Source organism: Rhineura floridana, chromosome 8, assembly GCF_030035675.1.
Source record: "Rhineura floridana isolate rRhiFlo1 chromosome 8, rRhiFlo1.hap2, whole genome shotgun sequence".
Classification (NCBI taxonomy): Eukaryota; Metazoa; Chordata; class Lepidosauria; order Squamata; family Rhineuridae; genus Rhineura; species Rhineura floridana.
This window is the reverse complement of record NC_084487.1, coordinates 21,526,040-21,549,213: the sequence shown is the minus strand read 5'-3', so window position 1 is coordinate 21,549,213 and position 23,174 is coordinate 21,526,040. Positions and strand designations below refer to the sequence as shown.

At 43.1% G+C, this 23,174-nt stretch overlaps 1 protein-coding gene across 2 annotated transcripts in view; it reads left to right on the top strand.

The window, feature by feature from the left end:
* DERA (deoxyribose-phosphate aldolase) overlaps positions 1–23,174 on the top strand; it is a 62,021-nt gene that overhangs the window by 24,784 nt on the left and 14,063 nt on the right. For both annotated transcript variants that reach the window (XM_061638497.1, XM_061638496.1), the window contains exons 6-7: positions 3,090–3,218; positions 22,185–22,297. In XM_061638497.1, the coding sequence (XP_061494481.1) occupies positions 3,090–3,218; positions 22,185–22,297 (242 nt within the window). The remainder of the gene's footprint in view (positions 1–3,089; positions 3,219–22,184; positions 22,298–23,174) is intronic.

Genomic DNA, 23,174 nt, shown 5'->3' with positions numbered 1-23,174 from the left:
ATGTTAAGTACTTTAGTGTACATCCAATTATGCTGAGCTTTAAGTTAAATCTGCTGTTACCTATTGTTGAGTATCTTCATGCCACTTGAACTATAATTTGTCTAAGCCTGGTCTTTTAACAATTATTTTAAGTGCTCTCTAATGGATTGGAATATAAAAGCCACTGTATTATGTGGCTCCTTCTTTGAGTTTAGGAGATGAGTCCTTGTGCTGGAGTTACTGAACTCCTTTCCGAGAGATGACTTTTCCGTAACAATCTTCCATTAGTGCAACCCCCCCCACACAAAACAATCCCACACATTTTTTTAAAATAACCATCCCCCACCCCAGTTTGGCTTTTCTCTCTACCACAACGAAGGGACAAAAGACTCATAAATCAATGCAGCTCTGATCCTTCTCTATTCTTAAAACATGGGCTTCAATCCTAAGATGTTAACTTAAGGAGGTTTGTGGAGGAAGAGAGTTTTCCATCTCTTGTAGCCACCTGTATCTCCTGGAATGCCTCTCCAGAGGGTTGGGGGCCTCTCCTGAACATTATAGGATGGGCCCACAGAGAAGAGCTATCCCCGCCGCCCGCATGGTCCTCTTGCTTGTTCACCCGCTCTTGATTTGGCCCAGAGGGGATGAGCAAACTGGAACAATGGCAGCGAAGGGAGAGACTTGCCAAAGGAAGGAGCTATCAGATGGATAAGCAGGAAGGGGGCAATGACCCCCCTCCTCCTCAGTGTGGATCAGTTGAGGAGGGGGCAGTGTTTATGCGTGTGTGAGAGAGACCCCTACTTTTGGCCATACCTACTGCTGGAATGTGGCCCCCCAGAGGATTAGCCAAAGGTTAGTGTGGCCCTCGGCCAAAATGTTTATCCACCCTTGCTTTAAGGGAAAAATAAATAAATAAAAATCCATTTTAAAATCTGAAAACCAGTGGAATGAAGGACCCATCCCAGTCAAAGCCCAGCTGCCTGCTTTCTTCATGATTTGATGGAGAGAGCCCGCAAGCAGTAGCTGATGTCTGACAGCGCAAGCCTGGGCCTGTTTGCTTGGGAGTGAGCCCCACTGTGTTAAATGGGGCTTTCTCCCAAGTAAGCAGGAGCAGCCTTTGTCTAAATGCTGACCATCTGAAAATCCCTCCCCTCACAATCTAGACACATTTTGCAGTTCAGCTTGCAAGGAAGATGAGGCTTAGAGTGAGTTTTGGGGTGGGGTTTTGTGTATGCCTGCACACCAATGTTTATGTCAAGCCAGTCATTTAAGCCAGGCAGTGATGATGCTGAACACATTGACATGTGAGGTTTATTTCAGCACAACCCTTTCATCCTATGTATCAGGGGTGGTGAACCTTTGGCCCTCCAGATGTTGCTGAACAGCAGCTCCTGTCAGCCCTAGCAAGAATAGCCAGTAGCCAAAGATGATGGGAGTTAAAGTTCAGCAACATCTGATGGGCCAAAAGTTCCCAACACCTCCTATATATGGATAAGGAGCTTAGTTCTCTGAGTCTGGATCCTTATGTAGTCAAAACAGCACCACCCACTCATAAGAGGGGAGGTATGAAGATGGTGGGGGCAACCCTAAGGTTTACAGAATTAGGGGGGAAAACCCTTTTTAAAATCCCTAAACAGGGGAGGGAAAACCGGAAATGTCCAATGAGCATGGTGATTTGCTGTGGAATGCTAGCTGACCATCAGAGGGTAGGGGGAAATGGAAAATTAGGCAGGAGCAGGAATTGAATGGAGTGTCTTGGAAAAAGATACAGCTGGCTGACACCCCTGGATGTGAGCAGTCCATGCTGCAACATTTTGTTCCAGATCCCATATGTGCATGTCAGTTTAGATGTAATCACACGGCGTTTAATGGGACTTACTTCCAGGTCAGTATATATAGGATTAGAGTCTTGCTTGTTTTTGAGACCTCATTTCTGAGGATTATCCTTTTGTAGTATGTCGAGGCTGTTTTTCTCTCTTGATGTATTATATTTGGCTATTTTATCTTGTGCTTCTAAACCGCCCTGGAAGCTCTTTGGCTGCATTACAGCCACATCCAGGAGAGCTGGTTTTTTCTCAAGGACCTGTCAAGGCCTGTTTTTTGGAACTGTGAGTAGCATGCTCCCATCCAGCAGGTGGTTATAAGAACCTTGAAACATTAAGAATTTGCTGCCCGAGTTCACTTGTTTTCCTCCTCCCAACCCGTCCCTTTTTTCCTTCTGTGATGTGTCTCTTTAGATTGGAAGCCTGAGGTGAGGGACTTCGTTAGTTTTTCTTGAAAGGTAAGCTGCTCTGGTTATAAATACCTTGAATATGTAAGAAATAATAGCAATATATAAATATATTTAAATAAATAAAATGAATCATTTGTTTCAATAGGGGAGGAGGATAGAGACACATGCACATACATGCACGATGACATTGAGTTTCACTTCTCCAATACTCACACTGAAGCGAAAACTAATTTCTGTGGGGCAGGCACTTTCAAATCTGTATTTGACATCTAAAGCATACACGTTGGATTTTATTTATGAAAAATATTTATAAATCGCCCACTCATATAAAATATCATCATGTACAGCAGTATATACAGATTCAATCTTACTGAAGGGGACTGTTCCTGGCAACCTGAAGATCACTGGTGAAACAATGTTTTTAAGCTGTGTTTCACAATATTTTTAAGCTGTGTTTCACAATATTTTTAAGCTGTGTTTCACAATATTTTTAAGCTGTGTTTCACAATATTTTTAACTTCGTTTTGAAAAGTTTTTAACTCTTTTTAGTATGTTTTTCTTTTTCATGTTAAATTGTTTTATTTATGTTTTATTTATTTATTCCAATGTAAACCATGGAATAGGCCTGTCTGCATAAAAAGGACTTCAAGAGAAACCTTAAAAGTTAGCAGCCGGGATGCCTGCTGAATCTCTGGTGGAAGAATGTTCCACAGCATGGGAGTGATATCACTAAATGCTTGACTTCCTTGGACTACGCCGTTTTAGACTTTCCTTTTAGAATGAAGCAGCGTTCTTCAGTTGAGCTAGAACTGGAACTCAGTGCTGAACAAGAGTTATATGTTTAAATTTAATTTCCTTTCTTTGTCCGAATATCTAGGCCTCTATGAAGAAATACGTCAGTTCCGTCAGGCCTGTGGAGAAGCTCATTTGAAAGCCATATTGGGAACAGGAGAGCTGGGATCGTTTACTAATGTCTACAGAGCCAGTCTTGTAGCCATGATGGCAGGTAATTTCCACATATGTAATACAACCGGGTTCTGCAACTAGGTATGTTTCAGGAGTTTGCTTTCTGTGAGTTCCGTTGATAATTTACCTGATCCCTGCCTCCTGAACTTATGCGCTCTTCCTCTTCAGGAATGTGTGAATTCCTCTTAAGGTTTTACACTTCTCCAAAACTTGCAACTCAGCTCAAAAAAACCTACCAAAGTGTGCTGTAAACTGCTTTAAAATACATTTTAAAAATATGTGCTTTGAGATAAATTATGTATTCATCCACTGTAGTGTCGTGGTTAGAGTGTTGGACTAGGACCTGGGAGACCAGGGTTCAAATCCACTCTCGGTCATGAACCTCACAGGGTGACGTTGGCTGATCACTGCCTCTCAGTTTAACCTACCTCACAAGGTTGTTGTGGAGATAATATGGACAGGAGAAGAGACATGTATACCACCATTTGCTCCTTGGAAGAAAGGGGAGCATATAAGTGCAATAATAAGCAAACAAAATACAATAATTAGAATGTGTATTTTGTGACAAAATACACATTTAAACGTTAGTTTTCATTTTGTCCACACAGGGTGGACCAGACTATATAAGTTAAGGCTAGCAAAAATGAAACTAATTGAAAGGAATGGAGTGATCTATTCATCCATGCCTGCAACACAATGCTGCAGCACGGAGTTCTTCTGCTCAGTGTTCCAGCTATGCACTTCAGTTTTCCATTCCTCTCCCCACTCGACATTCTGACCACTGAGCATGCTTGGTCCACCTTAGACCAGAGCTTGGAAAAGTTACTTTTTTGAACTACAACTCCCATCAGCCCCAGCTAGCATGGTGCTGGCTGGGGCTGATGGGAGATGTAGTTCAAAAAAGTAACTTTTCCAAGCTCTGCCTTAGACTGTCCCCACCCCCAGCTTAGTTCCCCCCCCCCCAAAAAAAGAACTTTTGTACTTGTGCCATCCTTGGGGTACTCCCTCTAGTCAGTTTTAACTAAATAAGGATTCACATTCAAAGAATTGGTTTGTTATTTGTGGTGGCGTCTAGTGGTTCCATGTGGAGCAATGGAATCCACTCTGGGTTTTACTCCAAGCTTTTAAGGAGCTGTCCAAGGTGCTTCCAGCTTTTTCAGTAAGAAGTGACATGATAGAAGTGTTTAAAATTATGCATGGCATGGAGAAAGCGGATAGAAAAAAGCTTTTCTCCCTCTCCCATAACACGAACTCGTGGACATCCAATGAAGCAGAATGTTGGGAGATTCAGGACAGACAAAAAAAAGAGTACTTCTTCACACAGCGCATAGCTAAACTATGAAACTTGCTCCCACAAGAAGCATTGATGGCCATCAACTAAGAAGGCTTGAAAAAGAGGATCAGAGAAATTCATGGAGGAGAGGGCTATCAGTGGCTACTAACCCTACTAATCACTTTCATTGATCTGTGGCTTTGTTAGTGGCTATGCTGTACGTCCACTGTCAGAGACAGTATGGTCCTGAGTGCCAATTGCTGGAAACCACAGGAGGGGAGAGTGCTGGTGTGCGTAGGTCCTGCTTGTGGGCTTCTCATGGGCATCTGGTTGGCATCTGTGGGAACAGGATGCTGGACTAGGTGGGCCAGTGGCCTGATCCAAAGGGCTTTTGTTAAGTTCTTATGAACCAATATACAAGCAGAGAGCTGAACCAATGTTTTAGCAGACAAAACTCCAAAGGAGTGGAACAAAAGAGAGAGGTCTTAACCTCCCTCCAGAAGAACGACTGAGCAGGAGCTGTTTGGGCCTCCACCAGGCTGATGATGGTAGACCTTGTTCTATTGGAAGCCTTCCAGTGTTAGCAGTCTTTTTTTATGGTGCTCCCAGTAGAAAAAAGCTGCCGGTTCATAGGACACTCATAGGCTCTCAAAATCTATATTAATTTTTTAAAATTAAAATTCTAATATTCAAAACATCAGAGAAAAAGATGACCTATAATGAATCCAGTTGACTGTAGCTTACTTGTTTTGTCCTGAAGTTCATCACACACACCCCTGCCCAATGTTGTATTCCTTGTGCAGTTTCACTATAAAACAGCAGGTGGCTCTGCTGTTAACACTATCTCTTTCTCCCTCTCCCCCCCCTTTGTATTGTTATGGTAGCTTTGATGCAGTTTCCCATTTTTAAATATACGTAATCACTTTCATTGATCTGTGGGTTTGTTAGCGGCTAAGTGTGTGGTTTCGTTTCGACGTGAACCGGGCACGACAGCCGAATGCATCAGACCAAAGCAGCATTTCCTATTCCCCAGAAATTTTGAGAAGTGAGCCTTCCATCAGAAGCCAGTGTTGATGGAAGAACACCAGAAGAGCTCTGACTGGCTTGGACCAAAGAGCCATCTAGACCAGCATCCCGGACTCGCAGTGGCCAACAAGATCCCCATGGGAAGCCTGCAAGCAGGGCCTGATTGCAGCAGCACTCTCCCCAACTGCGATTCCCAGCAACTGGCATTCAAAGACATGCTGCCTTCAAAAGTGGTGAGGAAACATCACTACCTCTTGTGGGGATCAGTTCCATAGTTCGACTATGCACCTAATATTTAAAGTATATTTACGTCACTTTCAAAGCCATGGCTTCCCCCAAAGACTCCTGGGAACTGTAGTTTCAGAGTTGTTAGGAGACCCCTCTTCCCCTCACAGAGTTACAATTCCCAAAGGTCCCTGGGGAGAGGGACTGATTATTAAACCACTCTGCGAACCGTAGCTCTGTCGGGAATAGGAGTCTCCTGACGTCTCAGCACCCTTCACAAACTACAGTTCCCAGGATTCTTTGGGGGAACATGACTGTTTAAAGTGGTATGATACTGCTTTAAATGTAAAGTGCAGATATGCTCTTTTTCTGTATCTTCCAGCATTCAGCTTCATTGGATGTCCCCAAGTTCTAGCAGTATATGAGAGAGGGAGAAAATTCTACCCACCCACTTTTTCCATGCCACGCAGCCTTGTATACTCCTCTGTCATGTCTGGATTGCGTGCAGTCTTGTGCCAGGCTTCCTGGATAACTGAAGCAGGGCTGGAAAGGCTGTTTCGTCCTGGTTTTTCCTGTATGTTCTAGGACAGAGATTCCCAAACTATGGTCTGTGGGCCACCAGTGGTCTGTGACCTTCATTCTGCTGGTCTGCAGTGTGTCTGTGGATTTATGCATCCAGAGGGCACATCCATTGCATTAAATATATTGATTTTTTAATTATATTGCTTTTTTATTTCCTGTATTGTACTTGGTTGTACTACAGTTTGACCTCTAGGGAATTAAAATTGCTGCAACAGGCAGAAAACGTATTACGTGGTCTGGCAAGACCCTCAGCAATGTTCAGTGGACCACCATGGGGGTGGGGAATTTGGGAACCACTCTTGTAGGAAGAAGTTCAACACTTTGCCAGTAGCTGCTGATGCGTGGTGATGTAGTGCTCTTTAGAAAGAAAAGTCCTGTGCCTCCGTGTACAGGTGCTTGAGCTGCATATAAAGTAGGGATATATAAAACACTTCAGACCCATTCAGAAAACAAGCAGGCCACACGTCTCGGCGTAGGGTGTCAAATATGGCAGGGAGTGGGGATGGACTAAAATCACTTCAAAGATGTGAAGAAAGCAAGAGTCAGGCATCACACAGCCACTTTATCAAGAAAAATGTGTGAGGGACTATTTGCTGGGTCTGTGACGAGTTGGCGATGCTGTTTTCTGCATTTTATTATTTATAGGTGCAGCTCTGATACGGTTATGTAGGCTTTCTGAGTTTTTCATGTGTTGAAATTGGGTGGGACAATGCACAAAAAGCTAGCTAGTCAGTGCAATGTAAGAGGTCTTAGATCATCGACCTCTCTGGAGATAGAAAGCTGTTCTTCGGCGCCTGAGCTGCCACCACCGCTGCTGCTGGGCTTGTGTTTATGTTAATGTGCCAGTGAATAATTTAAAGGGGGCTGTTTATTTTTTAATAAAAGGAAAAGATATAAATCGTCTTGAGTGTGGGTAATGTTACTTACAGCTGCCACTGAACAGACGCTTGGTGTTTTAAAATGGATATTTTAGTCTACAATCAGTTACAGGAGTGAAGAACAAACTTTTTTTTAAAAAAATCACTCCCACCCATTCTTTTAAAATTGATTTTCTGACAAGATATTTTCTCCCTCTCTCCAGATATATATAGGAGTATTCCTTATAAATATTTAATTCCTTTGTGCTTTTTTTGTGTATGTGTGTGGGGGGTGTTCTTTTTTTTCAGGGACAGGGATTGCATTTTAATGCTTATGATGGACTATTTTAATATAAAGCTATTTAAATAAGTTTCATTTATTCTTCGGAGCCAAACTCGCCCAGAATAAGTCAGTTGGATGTTAGGAGGTAGAGAAAGGTACAAATGAGAAATGTGTTTTGAAGTCGCAAAAGTCTTGAGCTGGGCCTCCAATTGATCAAAAAGCTTCAGCCTTTCGAAGAACAAGGGTGAGACGAAGGGCAGATAATGCCGAAGAACGAAGAATCTATCATGGCACTTCAGACACATTGAGAAATGCAGGGTGTGGATTCTCTGAGGTGGTTGAGTGCTTGCTGCTTCTCCTTCAGCCCTCTCATTTTGCAAAACGACAAGGGCTGGGGTTTAGAAACAGTTGCTGATAAAAATACTTTTGTTTGAGAACTATCCTGCCCAGAGTGCGAGACACGAGACGGAGGCGAGACTGGAATTAATTCTTGTTTTATTAGAGTAACGGTTACATCAAAAGCAGTGCGCTTCATAGACTTAATTATGCTAACTCACTACTATCCCTAACTAAGCTACCTAGGCATACTCTGCAGCGTGTGACGAAAGTTGACTCAGCACCCCAATCAGGGGGACTCTGCCTTAAGTAGGGAAGGCCTTCGCTCATAATCTCTGACTCCTCTGAAGTCCCACCTTCTGGCCGACTCGCTTCTCGTGGCATCTTGCACGGGGCGAAGGGGGGTGAGCCTCCGCCGGCTCATCTGACAGTACAGGCTCGATAGGCTCAGCTTCAGGAGGCGGGAAAGCGTTTGAAGTGCCAGGCGGGGAGTCCTGGGGGGGTGGAGTTGGCGCACGTGCCAGGTCATCCCCCAACGGCTCTGTTGGCGTGCCTGTAGGTGGAGTGAGGTCTGGTTTGGCGGAACGACTGTCTGTGGGAACTGGCAGGCTGTCGACTGCACCCCCTCCCTCATTATCCTCAAAAACCTCATCTACCTCTGATTCCTCTCCCTGCTTTATCTGGGGAAGCTGGGGCTCGACCGACTCCCCTCCCTGATCCTCCTGGGAGAGCTGGGGCTCAACAAGAACTTGGGACCCGAGTTTGCAAAAGACTGCCTCCTGCCACACAAGCCTGTCTGAATGTTGTGATCATCTTTGTCAGCCCTCCTTCATGGTCCCCCTCACCTCCTGAAGATGGATATATGTAATTAAGCTAGGCAGGTGCTGAGAGAAGAGAACATAGGAAGCGGCCTTATACCATTGGTCCATTTAGTCCAGTATTGCTTACACGGACTGGCAGTGGCTCTTCAGCATTCCAGGCAGGAGTCCCTTCCCAGCCCTCCCTGGAAATGCCTGGATTGAACCTGGACCTTGTGCAAGGCAAAGCAGATATTCTGCCATTGACCTAAGGCCCTTCTTCCAAAGAGAGAGCCTTCGTGATGTCTCCCCATCTGTGGAATGCCCTCTGATGTCATTTTTTTGTTTCTGGTGAAGAACCTTTTATGTGCCCAACCTCTTTATCATCTAGAGATGGGGAACCTGTGACCCTCCAGATGTTGCTAGACTCCAGCTCCCATCAGCCCCAGCCCAGCATGGCCAAGGGTCAGAGATGATGGGAGTGGTAGTTCAAGAGCATCTGGAGGGCACTACGTTCTCCATCCCGGAACTGCGGCTGTGAGGTTCTGGGTTTTTTTATCCTTTTCACGGAATTCATGTGTGGTTTGTGTGTTAGCTGCTCCTCTCTGCAGTTTTCTCAATGTTGATTTATTGTTTTGTTTCTATATTTGTTGGGTTTATGTTAAGGCTGGCATAAAAATATTTTAAATAAACTTGATGCAAGGAATGCTAAATGCAACTTCACCTCTGTGGAACACAGGAAGCTGCCTTGCCCTGAGTCAGATCATTGGTCCATCTAGGTCAGAATTGTCTACAGTGATTGGGAGCGGTTCTCCAGGGTTTCAGACAGAGGACATTCCCAGTCCTAGCTCAGTGCTCTGCCCCTGAGCTACTGTGCTTACAGTGATCACTTAGCAATGCCCTGACTTTGTATATTGTGACCCTGCGTCAGCTGTTCTACATGTAGTAGTTTTGACAGGGTATACAGCACACACACACAAATATATATTGGGAGTAGCAGGGAGGAGGAAATGTTACGTGTTCTGGTGCAGGGATAGCCAATGTGGTTCCCTCCAGGTGTTGGAGTACAACTCCTGTCAGTCCCAGCCAGATCCCTAATGACCAGAGATTATGGGAGCTGTAGCTCTGTGACATCTAAAGGGCACCACCCTGTCCTAGTGGCTTCTGCGGGAGGAAGCTGTATGCCAAAGTGTCCAGGGGCTTTGTATGGGAGCACCCAGTGTTTCGGAGCTGACACTTGTGCCATACGGCACAAATTTGCGATGACGCTGCGTAGTGGCAAACAGGCACCTTGTTCAAGCTGCAGAAGGCATGGAGTCCTCTCAGCCCTGGAGTACACTGATGATGTTAGCAGTGTGTCTCAGGGCCTAAGGCTAGGGAGTTCATGGCCCTCCAGGTGCTTTCAAACTCAAACTCCCATCATCCCTGACCATTGGGCCATGGTGGTTGGGGCTGATGGGAGTTGGAGTCCAACAACATCCTGAGCGCCATGGGTTCCCTACATTCTCCCCTCCCCCGCTGGCCTAAATTCATCTTGGTGAGTTCCCGTATGTCCTGACATGATGGGGACCCATTCCAAATGGAATTCACTGAAGCCTCATCCTGAATTCCATTGGGAGATTGCCTGATCTCTAAAATTCAGCCCCAGAATTCAGCTCCAATCCTACTCTGACTACTGCTGCCCACAGTGTCAGTCAAACGAGACAGTTTGGTGCCATGTAGCAGATTTTTGTTTCATGCATCGCCAGCCCCGGAGAGGTGGGGGCGAGCTGGATCAGGACCCTGGCATAGGGGGTGCTGGGTATAAATGAGACAGAAACACCTTGGGAGCTCTATCTCTTAGCAGAGTATCTGAAGCAAAGCGGAATGAGAATTAACCAGCCCACCTTCCCCTAATACAGACTAGCTGAATAAAAGCAACAGAGACTTCGTAAAAAGTATTAAAAATGTTTACTCATGACCTTTCATATGTTCAGGAAACATAGGCTCTAGCTTGGAGAGAAAATATAAAAGTGAGGTAGTGGATTTTAGTGCATGACCGGGATCATCTGGCCAGAGGAGCCTGTGGAGGCTTCTCTCTCCTGTGGCTTAATGGAGGATATGAACAAGAGAACAACATCTCTTAACAAAGGAGGAGGAAATAACACTGGTCAGCAGGAAGTTACATCGTAGTAAACAAGCATAAAGGTGTCCCCAAATTCTGGCTAGAAGGGACATTCACTACTAAAGCATGCCAGCTTGCTTATCTGAATAGGGGGAAGGATGGGCCTTAACCCATTTGTCCCCTGCACAGTCCCAGTGGGAGCTGTCTTCCCATTATGAATAGCAGGTACAGGAAAGGGGCAATTTTGATCAGGATTGCTGCGGGGGCAAAGGGTTAAGGATCTCCCACCCCCATGCCGCAATTCCAGTTTGTCTTCCCCACCTCTCTGGCTATTTGTTTTTTTTTTTCCATTAATTTTTTTATTCAAAGTTTCAAAAAACAAAACAAAACAAAAACAAATTAATAACTAATACAATAAAATAAAATGTTGACTTCCGATTTGTCGCAGATCAGTTATAGGTCTATAATATATAACAAACCTGTCTCTTAATATATTACAAGATCACTTTCCTCCAGTAGTTATCTTAATTAATCATCAAATCTCATTAACATTACTTTATTCTTTCCGCAAAAAGTCAAAGAGAGGTTTCCAGTCCTTGAGAAATATATCCATCGATTTTTCTCCAAAAAAACATGTCGATTAATCCATCTCATCAAGTCTGCTAGGTCCAGTAATTTCAATAGCCATTCTTCCATTATCAGTGTTAATTCCATCTTCCATCTTCCATCCATAATAATCTTGCTGTCATAGTCATAGTCATATAATAAGAGTCTGATGGGAATTTCCTTCCTCACAAATATTTCCTTGCCATCAATTCTGAATGTGTTACTGAAATGTTGTTGTAAAGTCATATCTCTGTTCCTCTTTTTTACGAAATGCACTAGCACATCTCTTGAGAGTTTTTCCATTGTCACATATCTGTAATTAATTCTATAAATTTTCTCTATTTCAAGTTCCATCACATCATTCCAGTCCAGAAATTTTTTCGAAACATTGATAGCTTTATCTCTGATATCTTCATCAATTTCTTCAGGGACAACGCTGAATTCCAAACAGTAATCTTTATCTCTAAGGTCCATAAACTCCAAATCTTTTTCCAGTTCCACATTTGATATATCTGTTCCAATCTCCAGGACTTGCATCTTCCCTTTAATTTTTCTTTCTTCTTCTATTGCTTGTCTAGTTATATGTTTGATCTCATCAACCTCCTCTCTCATAAAATCCCCTATTTCTTTCAGCTTTTGCTTCATTTTGCCAAATTCAATTTTCATCTCTTGTTTGCCATGTCTAAGTTCTTGTTTCGTTATCTCAATCTCATCCATTATTTTCTGAAACATATTTACTTCCAGGGTCTCAGCCACTTTCTTAATTGTCATTTTTAAAACCAAGAAGAAAAAACCCTTCAATTTCCAATATAGCACTATTCCCAAGCAAAGAGCAATTTATTTCTTTTTCCAGCAACAAAGGAGTTAATATTCCAAACCTGATGACATCATAATGTAGACAGCACAAACTGCCTTATCTCTTATGTGTCCAAGAATGCAAAACAAATTTAGTTCACAGCATCCAAATAGTTAGTGGCATAAAGAACAACCAGATTCGCCAAAATGAAGTAGACCAGAAAAAATAGTCCCAGACATATAATACTCAAAAGGTCATATAAATCAAAATTTTTCTCCTCAGATTAGATATCTCTCATCCGTTTGTATCTTTATAATTCTCAATTCCAGGCCAGCTTTTTGCAATAAAAACAAAGATAAGCTATTCTGATTTCCTTCCGCCTTAATTCCATGTATAAAAGAGAAAAGTTATAACTCACCCAGTGATTCTTTACTGCTGATTCTTTTAACAAATCTCTTTTACTGCAACAATTTAAGCCAAATGATAAGGATAGAAAGAAGAATGTTTGCCTGTTAAAATCTGTTTTTCTTTGAAGAAAAGAAAAATGTCTCGCTTAATCAGTTTGAGCTTGCTTGAAATTCCTTGGCTCCGTCCAACGTTGCTGGCTTGTCCTTCGTTCATAGGCAATCCTAATGAATTCAAGTCCCCCAACAAACACAACGAAGCTTGTGGATGATCTCTTCATTTCTCCCTTGCCTGGGAGAAAGTTTTTACCAGTCAAAAAAAACCTTTTGACTGGTTTTAAAACTGAAAAAGCTTCCTCTGAGACGAGAGCTCATCTCAGAGGCAGGCACAAGCGAAGCAATCCTTCCCGGAAGTCCTCTCTGGCTATTTGTTTAAGAAAAAGCAGCTCCAAAATGTCAAACTGTGCAACAAACATGTTTAGTTCAGGCCTAAGATACGGACTTGAGCAGAGCAAAGCCTGCATCGACTATTGTATGCAGTACTTTGATGTGGACATCCCTTCAGATCTACATTAAGATGATGGGCAGCCATTGCAACATGACACAATCTGCTCATACAGATTGGCCAGCACGTCTGATCTGCCTCTGTGCAGATGGGATTCCTTCATATCCCATGCATATTGGGGCCCCATGGAGGTTGCTATGTACATAATGCAAGGCTGTGCATGATGAGCACCTTGCAGAAATTTCAAAGCATGACAGTACAGGTTTTCAATTTTCAGGATGCAAAATAGTCATTGTCTGAGAAGGAAAAGCTTTCAAATATTACCAGGAAGTCGCCCCACATATTTATTTAGTTAAGAAATTTATATGCTGCCCCTTAGCAAAAGGCCGCAGGGTGGTTTACAACACAGTAATGTAATAAACAACCAAACATACATACATACCAGAATATCCATAAAACACAAAAAATTAAAGCAGTTATATAAATACAGTTCATACTAGGCGATTCGTAATAAGCAGCAGAATCAAATTATTCACCACTTATTGTAGTCACTGATTCCCTCATCTGAAATCCAACCAGAAGAGGCACATTCTCAGCTGTTTCCTAAAAAAAAAAAAAAGTGTGACTAGACAAACTCTCCACTGGCGTAGAGCCACTACTAAAAAGGCCCTTCTGCATATATTTTGGTCTTTAATTTTAGCTGCTACTGCTTTTATCTATGGTGTGTTAGATCAGGGATGGGTAACCAGGGTTCAAATCTCTGCTCGGTCATGAAGCTCACTGGGTGACCTTGGGCCAGTCACTGTCTCTCAGCCTAACAGACCTCACAGGATGGTTGTGAGGATAAAATTGGGAGGGGGAAGAACCATATTTCTTCGCCACCTTGAGCTCCTTGGAGGAAAGATGAGATATAAAGGTAATAAAAATAAATAAATAAAATCAGTTCAAATTCAACACAGGTACCAACTGGGATTAAAAAAAAAACAACCTCAGGCACCTCTTGGAATGTGATTCAGTAAAATGCCATGTGTACTGATGGCACTACAGAAAATAGATAACAAGTACATACATTTGCTTTTATAAGTTTCATCACTTACATTCTGAGCAAAGAATTTTTAAGTGTCTTTGGCGCAGACTTTAGGGGGGGGTTGTCACAGTTGAGGCATTTATATTTAAAGCCTAAAGGTTTCAAAGCAAAGATATCTTCTGCCTTCCTTCAAGGCATGCACTTTTATTGCAATTCAAGTGCTTTTATCAGAAAGTATTGAAAAATGCACTCAAGTTGACATTGAAGTGTGGTGATCTTGGTTGTGTGGTGGGTTTTTTTGTATCTATCTTTAAAAAAGTTATGTTTAAAATTCATAGCACTTTCAAAGCCTGATAAAGGAGCCTAATTTTCCAGCTTGCTTTGTTCTGTGTAATATTTTTTCTCTCTAAATCCATTTCAAGCAGCTCATTTTTCCATTTCAGCAACTTTCTCGCAAGTTTGGTAGACAATAGGCTTTTATTAATAAAATTAGTTAACAACTTACTGCTGACACTAGAAAGCATTAAAGTTGAATCAAGTTGCTGAAAATATTCTGCACCTTCATGCAATGTAAGTTGAAGGCAACAGTCTTGGAACATCCAGTGCTGAAGCCTTATTGAAACTAAGCCCACATAGACTCAGTTGGTACCTTGATGAGAGACACCTGGAAGCCCCCATATAAGTTAATCGGACCAACCTAGGAAAGATAGGTTATGAGTAAATGAATAAATTTGGAATGTGGACCTTATAAAAAGAAGAATGTTGTGCAGTTTATTTATTTAAAAGTAAAGTGTCAGGCTGTACCTTCATACAATGAGTCATGGGCATCAAATCTTGGAAACACAAGAAGCTGCCTTATATTGAAACAGATCATTGGTCCATCTAAGTTAGTACTGTCCACACTGACTGGCAGCAGCTCTCCAGTGGTTTGTTTTCAAACCATGTGGGCAAAAACGGGTCACCTGTTGTCATTGTGAGACCGTCCGACTTGGCCCGCCGGGGGTGGGGTGGGGATGCAGATCCAGTCCACTCATGGTGGCAGTGGGGGAGTATGCCTCTTTTGGTTAACACTCCGTTGTGGGCCATCCAATTTGGACTTTCATTAGTGCAGTCGAAAGGATTGCTGTGAAACCTGTGGTACAAAAGTTTATGCATCAGCCAGATTGCTCTGCATTATTTTAAATTGCAGACGATGTCCTTATTCTTTATTAAGAGTAAAGCAACTTTAAGCAGTCTGAGGTTATCAGGAGATAATCACGTCCCCAGGGTGTTTATAGCACTTTGAAACGTAAAGATTGTGATTACTCTGTGATTGCTATGCTGCTTATTATTCTTTACTGCTTAATAATGGGACCATAATATTGTTCTTGGATATAGCTAGCTGAATACCACTCTCCCAGTTTTAATCATGTAAATGGTTACTGTTTTTTACAAATGCAAAAGGCTTTTTTTTTGCCAGCGTTTGAACTGAATGGCTTAATGGGGAACTCATGCTCTTAGTCTTCATCCTGGTTCTAGATGTAGGTTAGGTAGGATTTAAAACAAACAAACTTGTGGCCCAAAATAACATTTCCAAAAGCAGCATCACTTGGGTTGCATTATCAAAATGCACCAATTAATGTGCATTTCCCCCTCTACTTCTTCCCCAAATGCTCTTGCACAAAAGTTGTTTCACGCCCACCACCCTGGGGCTTTTATATTTCATGGGTTGTATCCAATACTAATTTTACTCATAGTAGACCTATTAAAGCTATTGGACATGGCTAACTTAATTAGTCCATTAATTTCAGTGGGTCTACATTGTGCAGAACTTGGTCACGACCCTCTCACCCCAGATGATGAGATTCATCAGCTTGAACTTAAATGCTTATAGCTGGGAAATACACACATGGAGAGAGTGCAATTGCACATGTCCTGCTTGTGGGCTTCCGGTAGGCATCTGGTTGGCCACTGTGGCAGCAGAGTGCTGGACTTGATGGGCCTTTGGTTGAATCCAGCAGGGCTGTTCTTATATTCATGTGGTTTTTCTGGGCCTCAGAATTAGCCCTTGAGACTCCATGACTAAGGCTGTGTACACATCACACATTTAAAGCACATGACTGGTTACCTCACCTCAAAAAAGACATTATCAAGTTAGAAAAGGTGCAGTAAATGCCGACCAAAACGATCAAGGGAATGGAACAATTCCCTATGGGGATAGGTTACAACATTTGGGGCTGTTTAGTTTAGAGAAAAGGAGAGTAAGAGGTGACATGATAGAAGTGTATAAAATTATGCATGGCATTGAGAAAGTGGATAGAGAGAAGTATTTCTCTGTCATAATACTAGAACTTGTGGGCATCCAGTGATGCGGAATGTTGGAAGATTCAGGACAGACAAAAGAAAGTGCTTCTTCACACAGCACATAGTTAAACTATGGAATTTGCCCGTATAGGAGGCAGTGGTGGCCACCAACTTGGATAGCTTTAAAAGAGGATTAGACAAATTCATGGAGAACAAACTTATCCGTGGCTACTAGCCATGATGGCTATGCTTTGCCTCCAGAGTAGGAGGCAGTATGCTTCCAAATACCAGTTAATAGAAACCACAGGAGGGGAGAGTGCTCTTGTGCTCAGGTCCTGCTTGCAGGCTTCCCATAGGCATCTGGTTGGCCACTGTGAGAACAGGATGCTGGACTAGGTGGGCCATTGTCCTGATCCAGCAGGCTCTTCTTATGTACTTATGACTTCCCCCCAAGAATCCTTTGAACTGAAAGTTGCAAGGAGTTGTAGCTCTGTGACAGGTAACCTACCACTCCCAGGCTTCTTTGGGGGAAGTTATGTGCTTTAAATGTATGGTGCATACGGAGTCTAACTGTACCTGCTTTTTACTTCTTGAATCTTCTGCCTCCCAATCTTCTGAAAATGGGTCCTCAGATAAATAATTTCTGACCTTTTTTTTAGTGCTTGTTCCCTTTGGACATGTGGCACCCCTGTTCTGCACCCAGATCCTCCAGAATGTAAAGTCCATTGGAAACCACTCACAGTCCTGGCTGGCCCAGAGGCATAGAATGATAGAGTTGGAAGGGACCTCAAAGGTAGTCTAAGGTTCAATCCAATTCAATATAGTGCTAAATCATGGTCCCATCAGTGCAAGGATTACTGCTAGCACAGCGGGACCTCCCCCCTCGTTTTCCCCCATCCCCTAAATCTGTTACAGGGGTTCCCCCAACTCTCTGGAGCAGATTTGGGGAGGGTGTAGGGGGAGGAGAGGTGGGAAGTCCCATTGTGCTAGCAGCAATCCTTGCACTGTCAGGACGTGTTAGTTGAATCCTAGTTGAATCCTAGTCCAACATCTGCTAATGCAGGAAATCCACTGCCACGGTATCCCTGATAGGTGACCATCTAGAGCAGTGGTTCTTAACCTGGGGTGCACGCACCCTCAGGGGTGTGAGACACTTTCTAGGGGCGCGAGGCGTTGTTCAAGAGATTTTAAAAATTCATTTAAATAGAAGCAGAAAATTAACTATACAACCAAAGATTTTGGAAAACTCATTTATCTTAGCTAAGTTAGGCTAAAACACACATTAAAATAAAATAAAAATTAAAAATGAACGGTATTTTTTCAGGGGGTGCAAGAGCATATTTTGGAAATCCAAGGGGTGCTAGCAGTGGAAAAGGTTAAGAACCACTGACTAGTCTGCTTAAAAATCTCTTTATGATGGAGAACCCACTACCTCCCAAGACAGTTTTTTCCACTATTGAGCAGTTCATACCATCAAGGCATTCTTCTTAATGTTTCATTAAAATCCCTTTTCTTGTAACTTTTTCCCTCTGGGAACAAAGGAAATAAAATTCCTCTTTCATTTATGTGACAGCCTTTCAGATAGTTGAAGACTTCCAATGGAATTTGTGTGTCGCTTGATCACAACTGCACATCACTGTGGAATCAGATGTTTAACCTTTCTCTTTGCCTGCACTTTTGTCCTTTAAATTACCACTCTTAAGTGGCGGATGGTGGCTCCATGTCAGTGGGATAGTGGAATCTGCTACAGGCTTTAGTTCGAACTTTCAAGGACATGTCCAACATGCTGAAGGTAAAATCCAGAATGGATTCCGCTGGCCTACTGACGTGGCACCACCAGCCGCTACTGGCACCTCTTTTTAAAAGGCAAGAAAAGGCACTGACAGGTGAATAATATGGCCAGAAATACTTTACTTATAAAGCTAGTGTGAATTATGCTTAATGGACTCCATTTTAAAGCAAATAGTTTGCTTCACTCTCTCCCCCACCCACTTTCCAAAGTCTCTGTTTTCATTAGTAGAATATAAAATGTTAATAATACCTTCATATTGTAATGCTCTGTAGCAACATCCATCTTCCATGTTCTTTATGGAATCCTGCTAGCAAGCTCTCGCTCGTATCATAAATAGAATTTGTTCCATGAAATAAAAAATGTATTGTTTTCTTTGTTAGAAGATGCTGCTAAATTGGCTGTATGTTTGATAATCACAACTCAAGCTGATTATATTGCTAATACCCTTAAGATATTATTTTATTTAAAAAAAAATAAGTGCATCACTGTGGTCCTAATAATAGTATTTTTTTAAAAAAGAAATCCCTTCTTGTTTCTGCAAAGTCTGAATGAGATTTTCAAAATTGAATAATAATTTGATCCGTTAATCTTTTGAAGCTAGTAATTTTATTTTCCCTTCTCTGCAGTCTCTGAGGCTCGCAAATGAATAGAGCTTCATTACTGGAGCCTGCGTTTAATAACCATTATCCATTATCTTGTAATTAAGACTCCCTGTAACGAATCATGAGGACAATGCAAAAATACATAGTACATTTCTTTAATGAACTGGAAAATGTTCATCTTGTTCTATTTAGTAATGAGTTGCTGAATAGTCGTTAAATCCACTGGAGAATAGAGCGAGATGGATTTTGAAGACTATCTTTGAGTTTGTGGTTAATCTATTAGAATTAAAATTTCATCTTCTATTTTTATCAACAGCCGATTAGAAGCCCTTCTGTTTGACCAAATTGATTAGGAGACCCTATACAAGGGCAGATGTTGTTTAATGAAAGTTTTTAATGAAACTGTACCATAGAGATTTCTAATTACCAGACTTATAAAAGCTTTGACTTACCTTGCCCTGGAAGGAGGAGGGGTTGGGGTGGAAGCATTGTGCTAAAGGGCTTAAACTCTGCAATTAAATGAAATACAGGAAAAAGTAGAAGTTGGTGTGAGGTAGTTTGATTTGCTTGTCTGAAGAGGAGAAAAAGACTTTGGTCATCAACTTTAAAGAGAGCTCAGTGGGGGAGGACATGCTCACATACCGAAGGCTCATGTGAAACCTGTTAATTCAGCCTCCCCCAATTGGGTGTCCTTCAAATGTTCTTGGACTCGTACTGCCATCCATGCCAGCCAGCATGGCCAACTGTCATGGATGATAGTTGTAGTCCAATACGTCCGGAAGCCACCAGATTGGGATTGAACCTCGGACTTTCTGCATGCAAAATATGCCCTTTATCACTGAGCCAGAGTCTCACGTGGACCTTCTCTCTGCCAGTCAGAATAGCTAGACCCTGTTATAAGGCAGCTACCTATGTTCTTTGCCAGGTCACACCTTGGAGACTTTGCTGGACGCTTTCAGAGCTCGGAGGTAACAAAATGACAAGCAGTGATGATGCTTCCTAATCCAACGGAATGGTCCCTCTGCCCACTTGGAGTTGGTCACATGGGAAGCTGCCTTGTATCAAATCAGAGCCTTGGTCCATCTAACTACAGGTTGGCCACCTTGAGCAGGCAGTGGCTCTTCAGGTTTCAGACAGATGACATCCCCAGCCCTACCTGGAGATGCCAGGGATTGAACCCAGACTCTCTACATACAAAACAGCTGCTCCCACTGAGCTGTGGACTTCCCCCAAAATAGAGCCCCCTCCTGGATTAGACCAAAGATCTATCAAATTCAGCACCCCGCTTCCCACAGTGGCTGAGCAGATGTATCAAGGAAGTCCCCAGGCAGCAGCTTTAGATGCCCTCTTCTTTTGCTCTCCAACAGCTGGTATTTAGTAGCACCCTGCCTGAGAGCTGCATGTTTCAGGTAGACGTCACAACTAACAGCCATTGATGGGTCTACCTTCCAACAGGTGGGTGTGACAGGTCTGGTGGACCAGTGGTGCAGCACTGCTGCCTCTGAGCTCTTAAAGTCGGAGGCAAAATTGGGAGCTAGCAACCCTAACTTAAGTTCCATCTCTTTGAAATCAACAGCCTGTTGGTGTGTATTCAGGGGTGTAGTTATCCAGGGGGTCTGAGACCCCTTTTTGGGGAGCAGGATCCCTATGTCTCCAACATCCTATGAGCCAATCAGCATGAAAGGAGAGCGGGTTAGCCACTAAGAAGAGTCTCCTAACATGCTTCCTTGTCCATTCCTGTTGATTGGAGCCAATCAGAGTGAAAGGAGGTGAGTTAGCTACTGAGAAGAATCTTCTCAGTAGCTAACACATTCCCCTTTCATGCTTATTGGCGCCTAGGGACGTCTGTTTTTGTGGGAGAAGGCGTTAACAAAGATCTCATTCTGAACCCAGACGCAAAAAAAGGGGGGGCATGGTTGTAACTATCATGAAGGGACCCTGCACACCTGAATTTGCCACTACGCTACTGTATGTATTTATCCAAGATCAGAAAATACCAGTGTTTTTGGATCTTTGCTGATCTACTGTCCTTTACCATTGTTAATTTTGAACATCTACCTCCCATGTTTCTAGCCCTTATGATAGTCAAGACACTTGGAAAGGATTTCCAGGTGGGTGGGAGACAATATTGAAGAATGAAGAAGGGGAAGCCTTGGGACTATTGTTTGTCACTGCTTAACATGTGTAGGCAAGTGCCAATATATTGAATATATATAGATATATTCAGCCTGAGGGGGCCACATTACCTTCTGGGCAGCCTTCCGGGGGCTGCATGGCCAGAGGCAAATGTGGCTGGAGCAATGAATGAAACTTTTACCTTTGGTCTAGCAGTATACTTTAGTAGGCTAGTTTCTACAGACAACCATCTCTCTATTCTCCACCCAGGCAAGCAAGAGGCATCATGAGAATGCCAGGGCCCATTTGAGCCAGGCAAAAACTCTCCAGGAGAGTACAAAGCAGGGCTGCTCCTTGGGACTGTGTGTGGCCTCCCAAGGGCCAGATGGGGAGGCATGGAGGGCCACATTTGGCCCCCAGACCTGAGGTTCCCCATCCCTGACACATGAGAATAAGCATTCTCACAGCATCCCTGGCGTTTTGTCTGTTGTAGGGCTGAGGTTGTAGTGATGTGGGGGTTGGGGTCTCATCATCTGCTAACTTTTTCCCAGCAGTCCTCCTGAGGTTATGGGATGCAAGAGAGGTGAGTGGTATAGTGGCATCTGATAGAATGGTGCCTGTCCCCTGGTGGGGGGTGGACCGAGTATGCATGTTACCTGTGGGAGATGGAGCATCTGGATCTGGCCCTCACATGGTGACCAAAATCGCTTAGTCAAATTACCAGATTTTTTTTTTTTTACCAGAGGAATTGGCCGTATGACTTTGCCCTATGCTCATTTGGATTTTATGTGTGAAGGGCATATTTGATTCACACATGGATATACCGAGGATGGCAGAGGACAGGAAGGAGCACGCTCCACCCCATTATCTGATTTAGAGGGCATAATCCCATGCCCCCATCACACAGTGTTGCATCTTCTATAGTATATAGCAGCTTTTGCCAATGTGGTGCCCTCCAGATATTTTGAACTATAATTCCCATCAGCCCCAGCCAGCATGCACCCAAGAGGGAAAGATTGGCAGGTCTGCGGGAACTCAAAGGTTTGCAGAATTACCTCCCCCCCCCCAAAAAAAATGGCAATGGGGGGGGGGACTCAAAGCAACCCAGTGAGGACTGAGTGTGCTCAATGGGCACAGAATGTTGATGAACTGCTGGGGATGGGGGATGGAATGGAGTGTCCTGGAAAAGGCCATGGCTGGCTGAAATCCTGAACGGGGCACTCCACAATGAACCATTCCAGTCCCCCCCCCTCTCTTGGCCCTATTTGTTTCTAAAGTTTGGTAAGGTGGAAAAACTTCACATGACGAATACCAAGCTTGTATTAAGAATTGGAATGATAATGTTGCTAACACAACTTTTCTTGTTTATTTTTTCAATCTCCCTCCTTGACAGGTTCTGATTTTATTAAGACATCCACGGGAAAAGAAGCTGTTAACGCCACCTTTCCCGTAGGGCTTGTCATGGTGAGAGCTATTCGAGACTTCTACTGGAAAACTGGCTACAAGGTAAGCTAATACTTATTTACAGTATTTGTAACCCACTTTTTAGCCAAAAGGGCCTTTGGGGAAGCTTGCATACAGTCAGTTAAATGTAAATGTAAATGTAAATTTAATTTTTAGGTCGCCTATCTGGCCGAAGCCACTCTAAAACAAATAGTCCTTACCCACAGACTCACAAATTAAGAAACACGACACACAAGGGGAAAGGGGCAGGGAGGGAAGAGGAAAAAAGCAAACTCGGGCACCAGTTCTTAAATAGTAGTTCTTCCAATTACCAGCTGTTATACAAACATTTCAAGGGTAGGAGGTGCCTGATGGAGCTGGTGTTTTGGCAAGGTTGGTGAAATGAGCCCTGCTTTCAGTCCCTCCCACTGAGGCACCCTGATGGAATGGCTGCTGCCAGTTGAGGGGGAGGAGGCCTGATGAAGCTGGTCTTTTCATTGTATGCTATATTCTTGAAAGCAACATTGGTGTGAAGGATCCTATCACAAAACCACCCATCAGCTTTTCAAATTATTAAAACTGCATATATCTCTCATATTTCTGTAGAACTGACAGAACCACAAATCCCAATCCAAATTCAAACTGGTTCAAAAGCAACTGACACCGAACTCCTTGGAGCATCCTATGTGGAATGCAGAAGGGTGCTGCTGGCAGATGACAGCATATATTACATTGGAAGAGGAGTAGGCAAAGGAACTGTTATGTTCTGGCAAACATTGTTAGGTCCCATGGTCTTGCCTGCGTAGATATTTATTTTATACATTATTTTATTTTGTTATTACATTTATAGCTCACCTTTCCTCCAAGGAGCTCAAGGTGGCATGCAAACATGGTTCTCCCCCTCCCCATTTTATCCACACAACATCCCTATGAGGTAGGT